The sequence below is a fragment of the Vespa mandarinia genome, chromosome 10, assembly GCF_050613455.1.
Source record: "Vespa mandarinia isolate Hongniang chromosome 10, ASM5061345v1, whole genome shotgun sequence".
NCBI classification, from domain to species: Eukaryota; Metazoa; Arthropoda; class Insecta; order Hymenoptera; family Vespidae; genus Vespa; species Vespa mandarinia.
In genome coordinates this window covers 2,357,760-2,376,931 of record NC_140819.1, presented here as the reverse complement: position 1 = coordinate 2,376,931, position 19,172 = coordinate 2,357,760, and the positions used below count along the sequence as shown (strand labels likewise).

The 19,172-nt window shown below is 33.8% G+C and overlaps 1 protein-coding gene across 11 annotated transcripts in view; it reads left to right on the top strand.

Annotated features, from left to right (window-relative positions):
• LOC118444761 (venom dipeptidyl peptidase 4) overlaps positions 1-19,172 on the top strand; it is a 274,804-nt gene that overhangs the window by 254,576 nt on the left and 1,056 nt on the right. For all 11 annotated transcript variants that reach the window (XM_035873339.2, XM_035873345.2, XM_035873340.2 and 8 more), the window contains 5 exons: positions 7,922-8,144; positions 10,419-10,606; positions 13,445-13,639; positions 18,284-18,444; positions 18,921-19,132. In XM_035873339.2, the coding sequence (XP_035729232.2) occupies positions 7,922-8,144; positions 10,419-10,606; positions 13,445-13,639; positions 18,284-18,444; positions 18,921-19,132 (979 nt within the window). The remainder of the gene's footprint in view (positions 1-7,921; positions 8,145-10,418; positions 10,607-13,444; positions 13,640-18,283; positions 18,445-18,920; positions 19,133-19,172) is intronic.

The following is a 19,172-nucleotide window of genomic DNA, read 5'->3' as shown; positions in this document are numbered from 1 at the left end:
TGTAGGTGTATAAGAGAAGCAGCTTATCCAGAAAGCTAAAGATATTCAGAAAGATAGTGAACGAACGAAATGGTCCGGAAGTAATTTACGAAGTGAGAGCAGAATTTCTCCGAATTTTGTTCTCTCTCTCTCTCTCTCTCTTTCTTTCTCTCTTTCTCTCGCTCTCTCCTCTCCCTCTTTATCTTTCTTCACGTTTCGACTGCAGCAAATTTAAACAGAGAAAGAGAAAGATATAGAGATAGAAATACAGATAGAGAGAAATAGAGATAGAATAGAAAGAGAGAGAGAGAGAGAAAGATAAAAAAGGAGGCTAGTCCATGGTGTAGATTTCTCCGCAAGAAGTCGCCGACTTAATTGCGCGTTCATAAATTAAATGAAATCTCCTACGAGTGACTGCGCGAATCCTGTTTTTCCGCGTCTGCGGATCTTCCCCACTCAATGCTGAGTGCCGTTGTAAATACGTCCTCTCTCCTCTCTCTCTCTCTCTCTCTCTCTCTCTCTCTCTCTCTCTCTCTCTCTCCTCTCTCTCTCTTTCTCTCTCTTCCTCTTTCTCTTTCGCATTTGAAGCCAAAATAGGAAGTAAAGCGCGTCCTTTTCTCCTTTCTCTGAAGTACCTACGATTATGGAAAGCAAATATCCAAGCCTTTCTTCTCTACATCACATTTTCATTTCTTCCCATTTTCCGGAGTGCGTTGTCACGCGGAATAATCGCATATTACCTTGTTCTGTCTTCGCCATGGTAAATACACAAGATATTCTTTAATAATTGAAAGAGATGTCAAATCGAAATTTCTTAATTGCTGTTTCTATAATACTCGAATATTCTATTGAATATTTTAATGCACCTTTCAAAGAATACCACTTTCCTTTTTTTTTTTTTTCATATTTCGAAACGTATCTTTCAGCATATCCCTTAGTTGGAAAAACTGATGTATGCTCGTTCATAATTTTGATCTCTTTAAATGAATCATGAATACGAATTTTCTTCTCTCTCTTTCTCCCTCTCTCTCTCTCTCTCTCTCTCTCTCTCTCTCTTTTTATCTCTTTCTAAATTTTCTTATATTTCCATATGTTAATGGAAAAACGGATTAGACTGGTCGTGCCGATTTTTCAAGTAAGTAAATAAAATTGTAACTAATTGCCATGTAATCCCCTAGAAATTACTCGAGCAGCCTGTACGGAATAAAGAGAGAGAAATAAAGTGAGATGAAGAGAGACAGAGAGAAAGAGAAAAAAAGAGCAAAAAAGAGGATTTTAAAACCCGCATTTCGAATGTATTTTTCTTTTTCTCTGACAATTCACTCGGCAGCCTTCAGTTCTGGGCTTCATTTTCTTTACTTTTACCTTTCGATTTTCTTTCGTCGAGAAAGTAAAGAACTCTCGCAAACGCGGGAATTAAATTTGCAAATGACAAATATTTATGCAGTTTAACGTAAATGGTATATAGTTATAATATATTAGAGAAAATATAGGTACTTGAATTTTTCTACGTACTACGTTTACGAAAGTACTTTTCGTTTTTGAAAAGAAGAATTATCTTCCCGTTTATGTTATAGTATCAGATAGAAAAATATTCGAAGAAAGAAATATAAGAAGTGGACGAGAGAGTTGCCGGAAACTGTCTTCTTTATTCGCTGTATTTCATATTTATTTTTCAGAAGAAGATCCTTTCAGCGATATTCAACGAACCGTTCAAGCATTTTCGCTCCTTTACAAATTTTACCAAGACGATGATCAGTATTTGTCCCAAGTTCGTTATTATAAACTTTTTCAATCGTAACTTTTACGAAAAGGAACATGGAAGGGAAAAAAAAGAAAAAAAAGAAAAAAAGAAAAGAGAGAGAGAGAGAGAGAGAGAGAGAGAGAAAGAAAGAGCGACATTGTCAGCAAACAATGTGCGTATAACAAAAGTGGGTCGGCGATAGTCTAAAAGAAGTAAATTCGACGAGAATAAGCAATTTTAATATTTTTTTACGAAGTACATCGTTCTCTTTCACGAGATAGGTTGCTGCTTACCTATTACCTGCGTACTAGGTTCACTAACAGGTTAATTCAAGCAGCTGTTTTACCATTCATATTTTTTGTCCTAAAGGTTCAGTTCAGGGGAGGTTATGGTTTTGCTTAAAATGATCCCACCGTTACTACATCGTTGTATCAAAGAGGAGCAACGGACTGTCATCCGTTTCTTCTTACGGTTAGTCGAAGGCTTACGTTCAAAAGCAAAAATTTACAAAAGAATGTTATAGCGCTATGATAACAACTACTTAGCCTGAGCATAAAACTCGGTAGGAAAGAGGGCTCGGCTTCTTTTTTTTGCTTACTTTCCCGTCTCTCCTCTCTCTCTCTCCCTCTCTTTCTTTTTCCTTTCTTTCTTCTTTTCATTTTTTTGTTAAAAAAAGAAAAGAAAAAACGAAATAACAAAAAAAAAGATTTAAGAAACAAACAGGTTTGACTAATCAACGAAGGTGAACGATTTTCGAGCTAGTAGAAAAGAAGAGTACGTTGAGTGAATAGATGAGAAAAAGATGATCAGAAGAGGGAAAAGATGAAAGAGGAAAGAGAAGGATAAAGTAAGAACGTGATGAGTAAAGTAAAAGAGATAGAAAGAAATAAAGAGAGAGAAAGAGAGAGAGAGAGAGAGAGAGAGAATGAGAAGAAAGAAGAAAAAGAAAGATGGTTAGTAGAGAAATGAAAAGAAAAATAGCCGGAGAAAAAGAAATACAAGAAGATCGATGAAAGGGGTCGACTTTAATTGTAAAAGAACGAGCTAATAGCTGAGAACTGAAAGGCAATCAATAAATTTGTCGCCGAAACTCTTCGTTCCTTGAAAAGCTTTTGATTAGATTAAGATTATCCGTAATGATTACAAGTTTCGAACGATTTTACAAAAGAAAAAAAAATGTATCTTCGCTTTAAGAGAGACGAAAAAAGAACACAAATACGAATGGGAGAAAAATACTGAATCTTCAACGATTCTATACTGAGGGTGATGAATTTTTGAAGTGAACCACGGTAGGGTAGAAAAGTTAGATAAGCAGTGTGTGTGTGTGTGTGTGTGTGTATGAGAAAGCCCTGGAAGAGATAAAGCAAGTGCGAAAGCATGCGGTTTTTTTTCAACGGAAGCTCTGGAAATGTTCTGACGTTGATTTGAAATTTGTTACGGCTCGTTCTTCTAGAAAATTTGAAAAACTAAAAGTTCAGATCTTTATTTTAGATCATGATTTCGTCTAACAGAAAAATATAATGCTATCAAGTGTTATAAACGATCAAAAATTGTCACATGAATTTATCCGTTTCAACCTATACTTTTAATATATAATGTAAAACATAATTATATAATTATATTATATAATGTAATTATATGTATAATTAATATGTATAATATGTATAATATGTATAAATGTATAATTATATGTATAATTACATTATATAATATAATTATATAATTATGTAATGTATAATTATATAATGTAAAACATAATAATGTAAAACATATATATATATATATATATATATATATATATATATATATACCATAATGATGATAAGTAAATAAGTAAATATATAATTTAAGTATCTTGAAACTAGAATTTTTTTTTTAACTTAGACATCATTAAATGTGACATTCCTTTAAGAGAAACTGAACGTAAAAAAAATTTCGTTCGATCTAAAGCAAGACTCATTTGTATCGTTACTCACGCATAGTTAATGAACTTAACCGAGTTAGCTCGTTATACCATGCAACTCATCGGTACTACATTGGAAATGTGCAAGAAGGAAGGAGGTCGGTTGTAGGATGCGGAGTAATGCGCATGAATTAATCATTAAGGCGATATAAACGCGAAGGGTTAAGGAAGGAGTTGAGGGTGAGAGGGATGCTGTTGGCATTCGGAAGTTATTCGCCGATGCTGCATTTACGGTTCGCGCATGCTTCAACACGATACTCAATGTAGAACAAGTCAAACATGCTTAAACGCCCGATATATGAAGATCGATCAAAGAGAATACCAACCAGATGCGAAAGGGTGAGAAGTTCTACGAACAGAGAAGGATCCTTTCTAACTTTACCAACAATTCTATTCGAGAAACAGACGGACAGACACACACAAAGAGAAAGAGAGAGAAAGAGAGAGAGAGAGAGAGAGAGACTTAAATCTATCTAATTTTAACTCTTAAACTTAATAATTTATTTTATTCATAGAGATATATGAATGTTAATAAATATTTAATAGTATAAATAATGTAAAAAATAATTTCGTATAAATAATGTAGAAAATATATATTAAAACTTGATTATTTTTATATACTTATTGTCATCATCATCGTCATACACGAGAATCATATTAGCAAACAATTTCTATATGTAATTTTTACGATAGGATTTATATGAAAGATCTTTTTTTTTTCGAACTGGATATTAAATCGTCTATTCGATAATGAAAAAAAAAAAAAATTTTGTTTTAATTGAACGATATTTCCAATAAAAAGGATCGAATAAATGTCGTGCGAAATACGTGCTCGGTTAGTTTCAACTTTCATTCTCAGTATCGGAAAAGAAGAAAATGAATGAGAATCCTATTCTTCGAATGAACAGACAATCACGAACGATAATCCTTTTCCTTCCTTCTATTTTAGAAAATGAATTCTGTCGAAGATTTTTAATGGAATATCAAAACTTTAAATCACAAAAAATTACTGGTCGTTTCACTTCTCGTTTATTAATACGTGCTATAATAACCGCGTAAACACTTAACGTTTAAAAAGTGTTCTCGTGCAAAGTAGCAATTAGAAACTATTAAAGTTGATATTCTTAAAAAAGCATTCGCGAGATTATGAAAAACTAGACGTTAAAAAAGGAAAAGAATTAAACGCGTTCAACGCATATTTTTGTTACCATTAAACTGCTAAGCGAGTTTAATTGCTAGATAAGTATTATTAATTATTCTGTAAATCTCTTCAATTTTTTTTAAAGACGAGATTAATGCAATCAACATTGTTAATCAACATTCGCGATAGAAGATTTTTCATTACATTAGAAGATTTTTTATTTTAGACAAAATTTTCAATTAGATTCATTATCATTTTCATATTTATTTATCTATGTAAATATATATGACTTTAAATAACAAATTATGTGAACGTAATCTAATATTTGATATATCGTTCATCCACTGTAGCAAAAAAAGCGATGCTTCAGATTTCAAGTTGATTTGTTAAAAAACGTTTTATAAAAAGAAAAAAAAAAAGAGATCAATTGATTAAAAATATTTTAATTGTTTTTTAGTTTTTATTTGAAAATACATAAACGTGATAGTTACGAGGAATTTAACCGTGCTGCGGTTTCATCCTAATCGATCGTTTACTGATAATTTCAACATTCCAATTGTTTTCAATTCTTGTTTCAACCGCGTTATTCAAATAGTTTGAGATAGCAAATTTAGAACATTTCTATCTCTCTCTCTCTCTCTCTCTCTCTCTCTTTTCTTGTCAAATTGATCTAATTAAAGGAAGAGAAATAACGATTTCGTGGTACGACCTATTAAGGATATTTCCAAATTTCGATAAAATCGAAGTAAACGACGTAACCAAGGTTCTGAACTTTCATTGGCTACCTTGATTTTGCCTTTGATCCTAAACAACAAACTTTCTTCGATTCCACATGACTTGGAGTATTACTAAAGTATGAAGAGAATTGAACAAAAGGGAAAGGTAGTAATTCAATTTTACAAGATAATAGTTCTGAAATACTAGTTCGAAAGCTCTACCCTTATCTTTTCTCTCTCTTTCTCTCTCTCTCTCTCTTTCTCTTTCTCTCTCTTTCTCTTTCTCTCTCTTTCTCTTTCCTTCTCACTTAACATCTATACAGCAATCGTCGAAGCGAAGCAACCAACTGAGTACTCGAACAGAACAGTAGTTTCGCGGAACTGGCAAGATGGATGAGTCTGGGGGTCATTCAAATTGGATTAATTTGAGCATGTTGTTAATTTGGCCTATCGCATCAATCTTAAAGGACTTTGTCTACTCCTCCTTATACTCTCTCTCTCTCTCTCTCTCTCTCTCTCTCTCTCTCTCTCGCTCTCTCTCTCTCTCTCTCGCTCTCATTCATTCGTTCGCTATTCATCTCCTACATAAACAACTTCCTCGAATACGTGACACTCGATGTTGATTCGCGTTTCGTCTTTTACCAAAAGAAAATCAATCGATCTTCGGCCAAACTCGAAATAACGATCAATGAAAATGTTCTCCTACGAGATATAAGAAAATTCGTTAGAAAACTTTGGAAATTATCGTCTTTTTTCTATCGTTTCACCAACGATTTTAACATACCCTTTATCGAGTTAAGAATTAAGAATTCTATTTTCTTGACAGCATATTAATTTAGCAGTAACTTTCGGACGTATCTCGTCCGTCTCTGAATAAATGAATACGAGTTCGTCTACTTTCGATTGCCAAATAACACTATTCGTTATTATGAAAGTTTTTGAAAGTTCATGACACGATAAAAGTTCTATAATTTGTAAGATATTTGTTGAAATTAATAGCCAAAGGAATTTTACCAATTTCAGATGGAAATGTTTGAAGAAGCTGTCTTTCGAGTATTCTCTCTCTCTCTCTCTCTCTCTCTCTCTCTCTCTCTCTCTCTCTCTCTCTCTCTTTCTCTCTCACACTCTCTTTCTGTCTCTCTTTTAACTAAGGAAACGTTTTCTTTGGGTTAGTTAGGTATGTGTCTTATGAAAGGCTTTGAGCAGAGTAATCTCAAGTTGGCGAAGCTTCGTTGCATCTGCGCTTGAATTCTCTTCTCTTCACAAAGAGAGGAAGTGATAGAGAGGAAGAGAGAGAGAGGGAGAGCGAGAGAGAAAGAAAAAGATAGAGAGAGAGAGAGAGAGAGAGAGAGAAAGGAAGGGGATATAGGAGAGTTATCGTTTAGAAACGTGATAACACACAGTAAAACGACCCACTTTTCTAATATTACCGCTAGTAGATGCGTATTTCAACACTCTTTGATTTCTGAAGTAAACGAGATCCGAAGTAGATCGAATTTTTTTATTTTATTTTAAATTTTATTTTCATGAACGATATCTGGCTAAACGTTTCCAAAATGGTATGATATAAATAATCATGATTACACACAATTTTATTTTAAACTGATAACAAATAGAATTTTTGTTCCGAATAATTGTCCAACGTATTATTAAAAAATGTATAATTCAATATAACAAATCCATTTTACCGATATTTCTAGATAATTGATAGATTCGATATGAATTTAGAGAATGTATTTCGTTGAAAACTTTTTATTAGTAACGTAATTATAAAAAAAAAATCATCAAATTCGACGAACAAATAAATCGAGGTACGGGATTATTTCGACGAGCGTTCAAAGATTGTTTTTTATTGTTTTTGTATTTTATTATTTTTTTGTTTCTTTTTTTTTCAAAATAGTTTCTATCTCATCCTTGTAAATTAATCGTCGTTCGCTTCGATTAGATACTTCAAAGTTTTTACAGATAATCCAAACAAATGAGTTATTAAGGGAAAACACGTAGTAACAAATTACGAACTATAGTGTCCGTCTATCGAAACGAGAATTTTCATCTCGAATTTTCAAATTGTATCTCTTGTAAAAAAAAAAAAAAAAAAAAAAAAGAAACAGTAAAAACGATTAACGTAACGTCGCTTCGAAAATATTTTAAAAAGATATTGACCATAATATTCTATCTCATTTTTTTCTCTCTCGGAGGTTCGTTATATCTTCTTTTTTTTTTTTTTTTTACTCAGTTTTAATAAAATTCGCAAATAAAAAGTTTAAATAAAATAGCCATAACTGAATATATATATTAAATATGAAAATATTAAATGAAATATCTACGGTATGAATTTTTAACATGAGACAATTAAAAATTCTATTTAATTGTTTCAGATACTATCTCGCCACGTCCGAGCATAAGACAGGACAACAGCATTTGTACCGACTGTCTCTGTCGACATTGAACGCCCAACCCAAATGTCTCAGCTGCGACATCCTCAGAGAATCCGATAGCACCCGGTGTTTGTACAATACTGCCAAGTTCTCTACCGACAATTCATATTACGTGCTAACCTGCGCTGGCCCTGGTGTACCGGAAATTTTCATTTATAACAAAGTAAGTATTATTCTTTTAAAAATATTTCTTTGTTTCATTATGTTTAATCATTCGACGGTATGAATATCTATATATTAAAAAAAAAAAAAAGGTCTGAAATTAAATCAATTAGTCGAAGAAAACTATGTCGATAACACAAACACAATGTCGATTCTGATAAAAAAAAAAAAAAAAAATAAAAAGAATACCAACAACAACAAAAAACCATTCGCTCGTATTCGAATTAAACGATGTCCAATTATCAAACAAAGTCAAAGGCTCCAATAAATAAAAATTCACGGTATAGCACACATACACACACAATATATAGACACGCACACAAGGAGATCTATTCTTCTCATGCATTTAATTCATTCTATGGGAATACATTGTACGAGTCACTGAAGTTTACAGAAGTAAAAACAAAGAAAAAAATAAATCTTCTCGAAACGACTTTGCTCAAAAGAAACACTTAAAAAGGGTTGAAAGACAATAGTAGCGATCGGCAATTATCGAAGAGATTCGAGAAGACAAGAGAGAAAAATATTCTTTCAGTGAAAAGCATACGACGACTTGACGGGATCCATCAAACAGTAACTGAAAGTAGAAACAGAACCCTTCCGCGATACTGACAGGTCAAAGAGAAGCTCGTTTATTCCCCGTCGAGCCTACTTTTACCAAGTGGAAATCTTCCAGTCGTATATTATCCCTACAACCCCTTACATCCCTTTCTTTATTTAGCTTTATATACTTTACCTTTTTCTCTATTGTCTTTTTCGCACTCACGAAGACATAAATGTATATTTTCCATTGTTTAACGATCGAACCTCTGACTCATGAATTTCTCATTATTCTTTTAGAAACTGAATAAAAAAAAAAAATAAAAAAAGAAGATATCTTTTATCTTGAATTCGATTTCACCAAATAATTTAATGAACTATCGGATTATTACATTAAAAAACTTCGCTTTAAAAAAGAAATACGATTTTACTTATATAGCTTCTTAAACGTTTCTTTTCTTATCGTCTAATGTGTATGCCATTAAATTAATTATAAACAATATTGATAACTTCTTAATTCGAACTTCTTAACATTCGCCATTCTGCGAAATAGGAGTTTTAACAAGCAAACGCGTCAACTATTACCATTATAATCGAATTAGCACTCAGTGAATGGATAAGGAGGAAGGAAATAAGGGAAAGTAAGAAAATTAGGAAAAGCTTCTAGTATTGGATGAGCCATGAAAGAGAGAAAGAGAGAGAGAGAGAGAGAGAGAGAGAGAGACGGAGAGAAGAGGAAAACCGGGAAAGGAGTAGGACGATCTTATCACGATCGAAAGAGACAAAAAGGCACACGAACGCAAAGATCTGACTAGTCTGCATCTTTATCGCTTACTCCGACACGGCTGGATAGTGCCGGTAATTAGTTTTCCTCAGACTGCTCCGGTAATTACGTTGGGTGCCTTCCTTTTCTTTGTATACGTGTGTGTATGTGTAGGCGCGTCGGAAAAGGATAGAAAAGAAAAAGAAAGAAAGAAAGAGAGGAAGAGAGAGAGAGAGAAAGGGGGGAAGTGTGGATGGAAAGGAAGGAGAAAAAAAGGAAAAAGAAACAAAAGAAAAATAGGTTTTTCTCTTTGAATTCCTCTTTATGTACATTATCTTCTTCTTTATTTCGAAGTATTGTCTGAAAATAAATCGAACATATTGTTAATCACTCGATAATCTTCTTAATACTTCGAGATGATCTCCCTTTAATAAATTTCCCTTTATCCCAAGGAAACGATATATAAAGTTTTGTGATAAATCAAGATTTCAGGTAAAGATCTATTATCATTGAATTCAGTAGAAAGTTCTCCTTTCGTTAGAAAATTTTAAGAACGTTTAATTGAAATTAATCCATGTTTTAGACGGCTCGAAAGCTTTGTTCCATTAACGACTAAACATTATACAAACTTCCGACCGCTTTTGGTAAGCGTTTCAATATGCACGTCGCTATAGTGCTTAGAAACGTCATTGTTTGGGAAATGCTTTACGTATACGAAATAGAAGCTCAAGAGAGAAATCGAATCAAGTGTACTTACGGGATTAGGAAAGTCTCTCGAGTATATCTAATTAACATTCATAAAAATAATGATTTAATGAATTGACGTGACTCGCGTATTATTTTATTAATTTTTTGAAAATTATGACTTAACGCAAATCCCCCCCCCCCTCCACTTCTCCCCTCGTACCAACCAGAAAGTATCATCGTGTATTTTTGATCGATATAAATATTGCATTGTCATTTTTGTTTCAGAGTGGCAAAGAAATTGCTATCTGGGAAGATAACGAAGCCGTTGCCGAACTATTAGCGTCGAAGGCTCAACCGATTGTCCATAAGTACAAAATACCAGTTCCCGGTGGTTTTAATGCCCAGGTGAGGCTTCTGATCCCACCCGATGCTGATTTGAGCGGTGCCACCAAGTATCCTATGCTGGTTTACGTGTAAGTCATTCGGTTATTCCATACCTTTAATTTATCCCGATAATCTTACCCCGTTTCACTTTGTCTTTGTATTCAACTTTTCTTTATCGCTGATTATTTATTCATTCGCTTTATGATTATATATTATTTCTCTTTTCCCACCGTCTCAATCGTTTTTATTTCATTTTGCGTTTAAAATTTAGTTTGCTTGTTATAATTGATCATGGTTAAAAAATAATTTTAATTAAAAAATTTATGAACACGAGATATTTCATTGAAAGTATTGAAACTTGATAAGCGATTTAAATAATTTAATGTGAAATTATGGTACATGATATATATATATATATATATACATATGTACATTGTAATATTATATTATAAAATATATATCATACATGTAACAATTTAATAGTAACCCATATAAAAGCAACGCTCGAAGTGAAAATCATATGTATCTTTTGGCCAAGAGATTATTTTTCGACAAGGTATTCTCTCTCTCTCTCTCTCTCTCTCTCTCTCTCTCTCTCTTTCCCTCTTTCCCTCTCTTTCTCTTTATTCGTAACACTGATAAAAATGTGTTCCGCGTCGCATCTATCTTCGCAAATTTACATATCGCGCGCTCACGCTTATGTAACTCCTCCCCTCTCACACTCTCCCCCCCTTCTCCAATCTTTCGCAGCCTTGTTGGTTAGGATATACTCCCCCTACACAATCGAGTGTTTTCAACGAAAGCACTTAACTCTCGTCTAGCCTGGCGAACTTTTAGCATCGACTTTTTCCTCGATACACACATATCTTCGCGGTCAAAGGTGGCTACGGAGGTACGCGGAGAAAAGAGAAGGGAAAAGAGATAGAGATAGAAAGAGAACGAAGAGCACTAAAAGCATCCATATTTTCTTTTCTCCCGGCGGGAAATATGACGATGCATCACGAGTAGATCATCAATCGGTTACGGCGTAACATATCTATGTTCCTTACGTACTCAAGCCGGATACGGCAGTGATAAACGAAAAAGTACGATTGAACGTTCGTCTTCTTTGATAGAAGAAGAAGAAGTTTAAAGGGGGAAGGGGAAAAGAGAAAAAAAAAAGAAAAAGAAAAGAGAAGTTGAAACTTCCGGGCGTTGCACCTTAGGAATAAAACATTTCACGATGACGTCGTTCCCCGAATCGACGCGACGAACGCTTCATTTCTCTTTTCTACTCGCGATCTAGCAATAAATTTCTATTCCGAACGTGCCGAGACAAAAAAAAAGGAAGAGAGAAAGAAAAAATCGTAGATCGAGTTAAGTTACCTGAAGGATATATCGCCAGACGATATTTCTACATTTTGCAAAAGAGTAGATGCATGTGCAATAGTAGCGAACCTGCTGCTTAAAAATATGTGTCACTGTCGAATCGAATAGAACATAAATCACGTTTTCTTTCATAAAAATTGACCTGATTAAGAAAAATACAGGAAACATTGTGTTACGTGAACCATCGAACGGAACCCCGATCCTTTCTCTGTCAATCTTGTATTTTTTTTCTTTTTCTTTTTTTTTTTTTGTAAATTCCTTATCACTGCAAATATTTCTTTCTTTTTTATTTCTAGCATTCGAATATCTTTCGATATTCAAAAAAAAAAAAATCAAAAGCTCGCTCACGATAATAGACATTTCAAAATCGTTCCTATAAATCCTTCGACGTACATATATATGTAAGTCAGTACCGCCTTCGGTGGAAATAGGATATAAATAGAAACAGAAAAGAAAGATCTAACAGTACGTGAGATTTTATGCCATTAAATATGCACAGCGAAATACGCGAGCGAGTTTTCGTGTTTTCGGCACTTGCAGTTCCGAATTTAACCGCACACACGTGTACCTCCCTTTTCTCGTATACCTACGTATTATACTTAAATGTGCGACACATAAATGGCGGAAGTATAGCTCGCAACCACCATCGTTGTTTCCAGTGCCGATATAACTTCCTACGTAAATCCTAATAACGCCTAATTTGTAGTCTGACCTGCTAGAACGGTACCCGAACTTTTAAGTATGAAGAGCTTATAGGCGTTATACTCACGACCTACCCACTCCTACTCTCTCCATTATCTACTTCACCTCGTAAAATGGCAAAAACCCGTCTTGGACATTAACCAGCTGAAATAAGAAAGTCTTCGTACCCCTCGTACTTACTACCGATCGAACGAACCTTCTCTTATATACCTTCAAGTTCCCTTAAATATATATATACACTTTCATACATACACACACACATATACAGTATATATATATATATATATATATATATATATATATATTTGTCGTACGATCGAAAGTTTTCACCGTCCTACGTAAGTACTTACTTCCAGTGCACGTGTTTCCTATTGTCGAGCGACCCGATCACGAAATATGATATTTCTCCGCGCGGAAAGAAACCAAGGGGATCTTCAGTCTTCCATCAAGATTTGATTACCTTCAAATCTCGATATCGTCCGAATATCGGGTAGAAGAATATATCAAAGTATAACGAAAGCTAATCGAATCAATTTAAATTAACGTAATAACAATCGAATAAACCTATAGATATCCGATATCGTATCGTTATGATATATGGTTAATTTACTTCTGATCTCATTGAAGGTAAACGGTAGAGAAAGAGAAAGAGAGAGAGAGACAGAGAGAGACAGAAACAGAGAGAAAGAGAGAGAGAGAGAGAGAGAAAGAAAAAATATAAAAAAGAAAAGAATAAACAATTCAATAAAGGAAACAGATACAAGTAGAATATTATATTCTTTGTCGTGGTAAGATAAATTATCGATATGGTATCAAATTATTCTATGTTATGCGACTTCCTTTCCTCTTGTTTCCAGATACGGCGGACCAGACACATATCAAGTGACAGAAAAGTTCAACGTCGACTGGGGTACATATCTCGTGTCAAACAAGAGTATCATATACGCTGCCATCGACGGCAGAGGCTCCGGATTAATGGGCAACAGCATGCTATTCGCTGGATACCGGAACCTTGGTACCGTTGAAATCATTGACCAGATTAATGTAACGAGGTAAGTTTCTCGACAAATATTACGAGAGATAAAGAGAGAGAGAGAGAGAGAGAGAGAGAGAGAGAGAGAGAGAGAGAGATAGTGAGAGTGAACCGCTATTCGCGTTCACGCTTAAACAAGGAAAGTTGGCCCGATATCGCTTCGAATAATCCATAGTAAAAGTACAGACAAAACTTTGCTATATGTGGTGATGTAAAATTACACTCAAGCGAAATTCAAAATGAATTGCTTGTGCATAATGCAAGTACTCTTATAAATGTTATAGGTCAAATTGCAAACAGTAGAAAAAAGGAGAGAAAGAGAGAGAAAGAGAGAGAGAGAGGGTAATAATCTTTTAATTTATTATTTTCTTTTTTTTTTTCTACAAGAAAAACTTTATTCTTTTAAACCCGATCGTTCTTTCGCATTCTTTTCTTACCAGAATTTATAATGTCTGGAGGAGGAAGGTAAGGAAAATTTGAAACAACGAAACTTTTGGTTCGCTCGAGAATCGTTAACGAAAGTTTGCTTGAAAACTAATTATAGGCTAGTTCTTTTTTCCTCGTTACACTCGTTGACCGTATAACTTATTTCGCACCTGGATTGCTAATTCTCTAATCCAACTGCTCTAGAGATAACTAACTTTTAAGTTCTAACGCCCAATTTCTGTCTCTTTCTCTTTCTCTCTCTCTCTCTCTCTTCTTCGGTTTCGAATATATACTTACTTTTCAACGAACTTCCCTGAGTCTTCTTTTATACATAAGAAGTTACGAAAATACGTTCACAAGAAGAAAATTGCTCTTTAGCTTCATCCGAATTTATAGGCCTACCAGTAGTAGAACATCTTTTTCCTTCTCTTTCATTCGATCCTCCGTAGTCGTCGATACGCTCATATTTTCGTTTCGCTGTCACGGGTAATTCGTTCCGACGGTAAGGGTTCGAGGAACCGAGGCAAAAGCTATCCCTTAAAGTTATGGCACACCAAACTTATATACATTTGATAAAAATATTGCAGTATTTTACGCAATATTTTTCAAATCTACGAGAACTCTCATATATGTTAAATTATTTTCAATTATTAATTACAATAATATAGAAATTTTCTTTATATGTCAAGGAATTTAACCATTATATATCATTTAAATGGGGACCGTAGTAACTCATGTTACCTCGTTAGTAATATAGTACAAAATCCATTCGAGACTGTAATAATATTCAGTAATTCTATATTCATGGTCTATCGACTATATATTTCTATTTAGTAAAATATGAAATGTAAATTCCAAACAAAGTTTAATACGGCCATTAGCGGCCAATACGAATGATTATAAAATGATAGAAACGAAATACGCGTTTACTTCAAATATTAACGGTACTATTAATTTATCGTTTTTAATATTTTATTCGTTACCATAAATCCTACAAATTCATCTGTTATACGAAAAATATAATTTCATCGGTTCAACCAATCACAGTAAACGTTACGTGACGTATGTATTTTATTTCGATACCTAAAAAGATACATAACTTCCAATCGCAAAAGTTCTCCTGTTTTCTAGTAGAAAAGCGAAACATTTATTTCCGTTTCGATACACGGAAGTAACGTTTCACTGAAAATCCCGATTGTCTATCCTATATACGACACTTCTTCAAAGATTCCTCAAAGTTTCGATTCACCAAAGGTCGAGTTTCCGTCCAATTGATTCGTACAGGAAGTCAGCAGATCGTCAAAAGACAACCGGATGGTAAACCACATTGTGTTTCGTAAATTTACTCTTGGTACTACGTTAAAAGTGAGATCTTTCGAAAAAACGGGGTGGAGATGGGATAGCGAGAAACAAGGTAGGGCGTTTCAGTTCGATTCGCTGTACCATTCCAATACACGCTTCCTTTCGTACGTATGTATGTTAGATATATATACATATATGTGTGTGTGTGTGTGTGTCTATATATATACCCAGGTACATAGATATATACGTATAGAAAATACGTGCAAGTATATACAGAGAGATGTTTTGCTGGCGCGTCACATCGCGTCCGCTCTGTAAAAAACCAGTCGCAAAATTGGAAGCCGTCCAAGCGATTGCGGAATCGTCCGACTCGCTTTAACCTCTGCTCTTCATCCCTCTTCTTTTCTCTTTCCCTACTTTTCTTCCCTCGAACTTTTAGCTTTCTAAAACTTTTCTACTCGCAACGTACATTGTCCTCATTTAAATTGTTTTTACATATAGATACCTATTATATGTACAACATGTCACATATACGATCAATCACAAATACAATCAATTATTTTTATAAATTTTATTATCAATTTCACCAGTAACTTATCGTTGTACAATGGTATTATTATTATTATTATTATTATTATTATTATTATTATTATTATTATTATTATTATTATTATTATTATCATTATTATTAATATTAATACTATTATTATTATTAATACTATTGACGTTACCCCCATTATTGTGTCACGTTTGAGTTCTTTCCAATTTCTTAAATTGATAGATACTCGCGTAGCTTCACTTAATTTGATCGTTTGATTTTTATCTCTTACGTGAAATAGTTTTAAACGAGTAACGCCTAGGTATATACCTTACATTCCTCATCCACTTTTTTCCCTCGTCTTCGTCTGAAGTTTCATTTCACTTACAGAAAAAGCGAGAGAGATAGGGAAAAAGAAGAAAAAAAAAGAAAGTAGAAACGGCAAGAACTTTTAAGACTTATCAACGTATATCATCAACGGATATGATACCTTCAAATTGAAATTTTTTTAAGAATCATAATGCCACACGCGAATACAAGAATAAGAAGTTAATTAAAAGTAACACATTGATTATCGTGAAAGGCTTCTTTATTTCTTCTTTTTTCTTTTTTATAAATAAAAAGAATGAAGAATGTAAGGTATTCATTCGATATTTCTAACGAAAGAATTTGACGTCGTATTACAATATACATGAAGAAGGGATGAGGTGGTAAGGGGAGGGACGGAGATGTGAAGTTGTTTTCAACAAAAGTCCAAAGAAACGTCAATAGTACTACATTGATATGAGAGAAAAGGGAAGGCTATGAAAAGGGTATGAAGAGTGCGAAAAACGAAAAACGAAAAGCGAAAGCAAAGAAAACAAAACAGCAAAACTATGCGGAGTAGTTTTCTATATATATTACTACAATGGTACTACTACTACTATTATTACTACTGCTATCACTATACTACTACTGCTATTACTATTCTGTTTCTCCGAACTATTGGATTTTTGCGTTCAAAGAAGAAAGAGCCAAGGATTCGTCAAGTCTTCCAGCTCAATTTACAAAGCGAATAAGTCGCAAAGAAAACGAAATCCACTGTATTCGTCGTGACTATGTCTCTTGTTACGTAGTGAAAGAACGAAAAAAGAGAGAGAGAGAGAGAGAGAGAGAGAGAGAGAAAGAGAGGGATAAAGACAGATAGGTAGATAAATAGATGGATAGATAGACAGACAGACAGACAGGAAAGGCTTACTACTACACATTTCCAGATACGATACAACGACAAAGTATGATCCCAGTGGGACCATTATTAGCAGATGTACCAGAGGTGAAATAGTGTCTCTTAGAAAAATCGAAAAAGAAAGCTAAAATAAAGAATCTTATTTTTTCGTCACACTCTCCTTCAAATCTTGATGATATACGCACATATATATCGATAAAACATCGTTAACCAAGTGAAAGGTACTTTATACGATAAGATAAATGTATCCATTAGATCTAATGATGATACATATATTGATAAGGAATTTATTCTCCTATTTTTTTTGCTTTTTTCTTTTTTTTTTCTTTCTTTTCCTTTTTTTTTTTGTTTTTCTTTTCAATCGAACGAAACATAGAAAGAACAAAATGAATTACTTGCATTAATAAAAATTCTATAATATGAATCGATAAATCATTTTAATATTTGACCATTAGTTATATTAACCATAAAATTGTCGACGTTGTAATAAGATATTACGCTAGCCGGAAGGGATTTCACAGCCATGTGCTGCAACAAAAAAGACTCTCAAGCCACTTATCCTGTCCTGTAAGGAAGACAATCGTGTTACTTAAGCGTGCACACCAAGAGCTTGGATATTTCTATGTTATGAGAGGATTAAGAAGAAGGAAGAGAAAAAAGGAAGACGAAAATAAGGAAAAATTGAGAGAGAGAGAGAGAGAGAGAGAGAGAGAGAGAGAGAGAGAGAGAGCAAGGAGAAAAAGAGAAGGAGTGGATAAAGTCAGTCTTGATCTTTATCGCATACTAGTCGACCATCGTGCGAAACGCTTCTCATAGAAGAACAGGGTTTTCCTCTTACAAGCTACGCTACTTTACCGCATTATTCTCGAAAAATAAGGGTAATTTCATACTCACTTTTACAGAATTGCTATCACTTCCGGTCGAGGAGGTTGAACAGTACATTAAAAATTTGCCTTAAGGGTGTTGTTTCTTTTCTTTTCTTTTTTTTTTTGTTTCTTTTTTTGTTTTTTTTTTCCTTGAGATCGCAAAACTCAGTTCGACTGAGAAAGGAACAAGAGTGGAGATACCTTTCTCACGTATTATCCACCCGTCTCTCTTTTCTACCCTTAACCTTGTATTCCTTCCTCTAATATTTATCACCGCTCCACGTTGCGTCTATCTCTCTGTTTCAGGCATCTCCAGAATAAGTTAGCCTTCATCGATCGCACCAGGACAGCAATTTGGGGTTGGAGTTATGGAGGTTACGCCACCGGTATGTCACTCGCTATGGATTTCAATGGTGTCTTCAAGTGTGGTATGTCCGTAGCTCCGGTCACGGATTGGGCTCTTTATGGTACGTCTTATTTAAAACTTTCTTATTTATATATATATATATATATATATATATATATATATATATTATATGTATATATAAAATATAAAATATATATATATATAAAATATATATATTCCTATTTCAACCTGTATCATTTATCTTTTCAATCTTTTCACATAATTATTTCCTTTCAGCGGACATTTCGTTCCAAAGTAGTTTCAAATTAAGAATCGTGACGGTTTAATTACGAATAGTAAGTGTCGCGAAAGAGAGAAAAAAGAAATAGAGTAAAAGAGATCGAGTGTATAAATGACCACGCGTTAATGAACATTAATTATCAACTTACCACAGAACAGCCGCGCAAGTTTCTATGAAACGCTATACATACCATGACACCGGTCCTCCCTTTGTTATAACAAAATACATTAATCTCTTCTATCGTATTAGTTCAACCAAAGGATATCCTTTAATTAGTAACCCAACTTTAATTGCAGATTCAATATACACGGAACGATTCATGGGCCTACCAACCGTCGTTGATAATCTTCAGGGATATGAAAATGGTCAACTGTTAAATAAAGTCGATAATATAAAAACAAAAATGTATTATCTGATCCATGGTACTCTCGACGATAATGTGCATTATCAACAATCACTGATGCTCGCCAAAGTTCTCGAACAAAAGGATATACTTTTTAGACAACAAGTAAACAAATCGTTATTGTTTCCATTCATTTCGCGATTAT